The sequence below is a fragment of the Medicago sativa genome, chromosome 3 (assembly GCF_051527215.1).
Source record: "Medicago sativa cultivar Bolivia chromosome 3, Bolivia_mono, whole genome shotgun sequence".
NCBI classification, from domain to species: Eukaryota; Viridiplantae; Streptophyta; class Magnoliopsida; order Fabales; family Fabaceae; genus Medicago; species Medicago sativa.
The window spans coordinates 85,796,974-85,801,666 of record NC_140751.1 but is presented as its reverse complement, the minus strand read 5'-3'; the positions used below and the strand labels follow the sequence as shown (position 1 = coordinate 85,801,666).

The following is a 4,693-nucleotide window of genomic DNA, read 5'->3' as shown; positions in this document are numbered from 1 at the left end:
CAGCTAGTAAAATATATTGGCTAACAAATTGCCCCCCAGAAACGCCATTTTCGATTTCACCGAAGGAGAAAAAGACGTTTTTGAAAAAAAACTAACATTCTCCATCGAAATGAATGATGTCAGTATTTAATTCAAAACTAATTCAAATTTCCTTTAAATACTGACCCCACAATCTTAGTTAGTGGGCCACGTTCTCTATCATTGGAAAAGACAACACTTTAATGGTAAAACTGTCAAAATAAGATCTTGACATGTGTCATGATCAAAGGTCCATATAGAAGCAAACTCACCTTTACTCTTTTCACTTTTCACCATTTCATTTTCACTTTCACTGTTCCTCTTCTCCGCCAAAAAGTTCTCTCGAAGAAAAAACTTTGAACTTTCTGCAACTCCTATCTTTAAACACGAACTATTCATCAAATTCTCACAAAAACACTTAAACAATGACGAACGCAGCAGGAACCTCTCATGTGAATCGCGAAGAACCCATTGATTTTACTAAAGAAATCGCTAGTACTGCTCCTGCTTTTATGAACGAACCAGAGATCAATGAAGCTGAAAAAGCTATCTGGAAAACCCAGGTAATCATCCCTTGTACTGATACTCCACATGCATTTTTAGGCCCCATTTCTCTAGAACCTGAAACTCCAGAGATTAACTCTCTTTTCCCATGCATTGAAACTCAACCTCCTTTAATTTTCACAAAAGGTCCTTTTGACCTAAGTTTTGTAAAATCCAAAATTAGGACTGAACCGAAAACTTATCCAGAATACATTGCTTGGTTAGACAAAGTTCAAAAACAAAAGGGCCAATTTTGGAAAGAGAAAGGGATTTTTGATCTCATCCAAATATCTCGATATGGTCCAAAATACCATAATGAATTGATATTTGCTGCTTTACATTTTTGGAACCCATCGAACAACAGCCTTCACTTGAAATGTGGAATGCTCACTCCTACCCTTTTAGATGTGGCTGGCCTTACTAGCTTAAAACCAACTGGATACACCTTTAATCCAGATGTTACCACTTCTCAATACTCAGTAAATTTCGATAGCCCTGCCTATGGTTTATTTATAGCTAACAACCATGATACCGAATGTGCTGAAGTATCTGCAGATGAACATGTAGCTTTTTTGACCTACTGGTTATCTATGCATGTTTTTTGCTCAAGGTCAGTACAAGTCCCTAAGAAATTCATGTGTCTAGCTAGTCAGTTGCATGAAGGAACAGATATCTGTTTAAGCAAACTGATTCTAGGTTCTTTATATGAAACCCTTAACCAAACAACTAATAATCTTAGAGATTATCCCCAAACTGGTGGAAATTTAGTTGTATCAGGACCCATATGGTTGTTTCAACTATGGCTTTTAGCCATTTTTGGATCAAAACTTGCTTCGATCCTACCTTCCTCTTACACATCAGCATACTCAGACAAGACCACTGAAGGTATAGGCTTAGCTATGTTTCACCCCGATGGGAACAAGTCTTCACAACAACTTTTTGAAAATGCTTATACAACCCTGCTTGATTGTCCCATTTTCACCCCTATGATGGCACCATTTACCACTAGGAAATATGGACCTAACTGGTTCAAAGAGGACTTTCCTACTACTTCGAAAAAAGCCAATAAAACAGAAATCAATGCTATATGGGAAGCTTATTTGACCCCTACCTATCTATCTAGCAGACTTACACCTGGTAGCCCTTATGGAGTATATGGTTATCAACCTAACCATGTAGCTAGACAGTTTGGTATGGTTCAATCAAAACCCAGCTCCTTGTTCAAAAGTATAAGTGAATGGAAAATTCCTCTGATCGAACCTGTGTGGAAATCCATAATTCAAGCCAAGAGAACAACTGTGTTCGAGCCTACATATTTTTCAACATCATTTGCATGCTCTGAAGCATTCTTTCGATGGTGGCGAAATTATTACATACGCCAATCCAATCGAGGGAATCCCGATGAATTGCTGCCTCAACTGACCAATACTTTTCACACTTTGCAGAACAAAGACAAGAAGACTAGAGGTACGCACATTAAAGAAATTCAGCAATTTCAAAGATATTATCAAACAACATATGACCCTTTACATCCAAAGAGGACAGTATATTATGCTGCTCAAACTCTGAGAGATAAAGTTCGAGAGAAAATTTCAGAAACAATTTTTCCCCCTGGAACACCCAATAAATATCTTTATGTTTTAGAAAAGAAAATGAGACTAGCAAGACTTCCATCTTGTAATCTTGCTTTGGCCTTCAGGCCACCATACCCAAAATGGTTACTTTATAATTTCAAATTCCCACAAAATAATTTAGTAACCTATGCTAAATGCAATTTATACCAATATAATGGTGAACTTGGCTATGAATTATCCCAAGTTCGAATCGAAACTCCCAGTATCATGGGTATGATTTTTTCTTTCGCTAAAACACATTAATACTATTGTTAAAAGAAATAGTACTTATCTGTATAATCACATATTTCAGCTTTGCCTTTAACTCCAGGAGAAGCAAAGCTCGATGATGCCAGCACCCAGAACACTTCGAAAAGCAAGTCTGACAAGAAGAAAAAGAAAGCTTCCCAAACTAAAGAAGTTGAATCAAAGAAATCTGAGGCTGCATCGAAGGAACCTCCTAAATCAAAGGAACCCAAAGTGAAAACAACTTCATCAAAAGGACATTCTAGATCGAAGAGCAAGAAAGAACAAGCAACTGTCGATCTCTCTGATGATGATAGTGAGGTGGAGATAACTAAAGAACAGATCGAAGCTTCCAAAGTAACACTTCCCAAAGTCCATACTGAAGGAAGAAGGAAAAGAAAACAAGAACAAATATCACTTGTCCAAGAAAAGGAAGTCGAAGTGGAAGCTTCTGAAAGTTCTCCCCCCATCTCACCATCTAAACCATTCAAACGTCGTCGAAAGACTTCTCATTCTAGTGCTCATTCACATGTTGGTGATAATGGTTCGAAGGTATTTTATCGAAACCATATTTTATACGAAATATCTCTAAATGTCTTGTTTTTTAAGCATCTATCTTATTCTTTTTAGGGTATCGAACAAGAACAAACTAATCCATCACAACATGGGCAAGTTCTTCCTTCTTCGAAGACCACTTCACCAATTGCTGAAGACAAAGAGGATGAGCATGATGATGCTAGCAGTCCAGAAGGTCTTAAAGTGGATCCTCCTCAACAACAACAGGCAGAAACACCCACTGATGACTTGGTAAATGATGAATCACTTAACAATGACCAATCTCATTCTGCACCCACCCTTGGAGATAATGTATCGAACTTTGCTACTGAAGATACAAACATAACTACTCAACAAGATGCTCCTGGTGATGCAGAGATGATTGCTCAACAAGATGCCCCTATGATCGATCTGGAAGAAATCGATCGATTGGCCAAAGATGATCCTTTCAATGCCTTTGCCTTGATAGCTAAGAGTAATACTCTTTTCTCAACTAGCACTGGCCAAACTTCTGATTCATCCAAGGGAAATCCCTCTGAGACTTCAAAGAACAACCTGCTAGCAGAATTTCAAAAGAAGATCATCGAAGCCAACTTGCTAGAGTTGATTGAAAAGGATGCTGGAGCTCTTGCTGAAATCAAGAGTTTATTTGAAAAACTTGGTGCTCTCCCAACTGGTTGGAAGTTTCGAAACCTGTTTAATTATCTTGAACCAATGTTGGAGAGTGTTAATCAAAATTTCCAGAAGAGGAAAACTGGTCAAGCTCAAATGGCAGAGAAGAAAGCGCATCATGATCAAATTGTGATCGAACTGTCATCCTTCCAAGAGAAATTTAAAATTCTTCAACAAGAAAGAAACAATGCGAAGCAGCAAGTGGTTGACATCGATGCCAAGATTAAAGAACTGGAAGCTCAGAAAGCTGAAATTTTGGCTAAGGATGAAGCCAGAAATCGAGAAGCCAATGAAGCTGTTAACAAATTCAAGCTCTCCAAGGAACTAGAGTCTACCATTGCTCAACTTGCAAATGACAACCATGCTCTCGATACCCAATTGGCTGAATACAAAAGCCAAATTGAGAAACTCATCTCATCATTTGAGATTTAGTTCTGTTTCCATTTTATTCTCTAAGACTTTTATTTTATTTCAGCCTTATCGAATATCTTGGTCTGTAATGTTTTTATAACAATTTGTGGACCATTTTCTATTTCGAACGACAATTTCTTTTCAATCATCGAAATTCCTTTCTTATTTTCTTGTATCGAATTTAAATTTTATTTAAATCCAAATAAGATTGGAACAATTTCCAAGACATTTTAATGATGAGGAAACAAAAAAGTAACTTTTTGTTTAACCCAACAAGTTAAACTTGCCTAGGAAGTTGAAAAGAAATAAAACAAATAAATGACCTTTTAACACAAATTAATCCTTTTTAAAATAAAACCTTTAAAACTTCCCTCAGATTACGAAGTTAAGTAACCATTGGCCATCGGAATAACTGTTCCCACGTGTCATCATCTTCAAAGCAAGAAGAACCGTTTGATTGAGCCACTTCTTTCAACTTCCCTCCATTATAAATATGATTTTCCCTTTTATAAAAATCACTCTTTTCTTTGTTTCGTCTTCGTCTGAAAAATCTTTCTTACTCAAAGCTTTTCTTTCTTAAATCATCATGACCACCATTGATAATCTGAGTGATGATCTTTTAGTCAAGATTGCTG

General features: G+C 36.9%; 1 protein-coding gene across 1 annotated transcript; it reads left to right on the top strand.

Annotated features, from left to right (window-relative positions):
• The first annotated feature begins 443 nt into the window (after positions 1–443).
• LOC146941283 (uncharacterized) lies at positions 444–4,182 on the top strand. The gene is made up of 3 exons (XM_085749937.1): positions 444–708; positions 2,488–2,972; positions 3,051–4,182. Exons 1-3 carry the CDS (start codon positions 444–446, stop codon positions 4,077–4,079), a joined length of 1,779 nt encoding a protein of 592 aa, XP_085606063.1. The 3' UTR covers positions 4,080–4,182.
• The last annotated feature ends 511 nt before the right edge of the window (positions 4,183–4,693 follow it).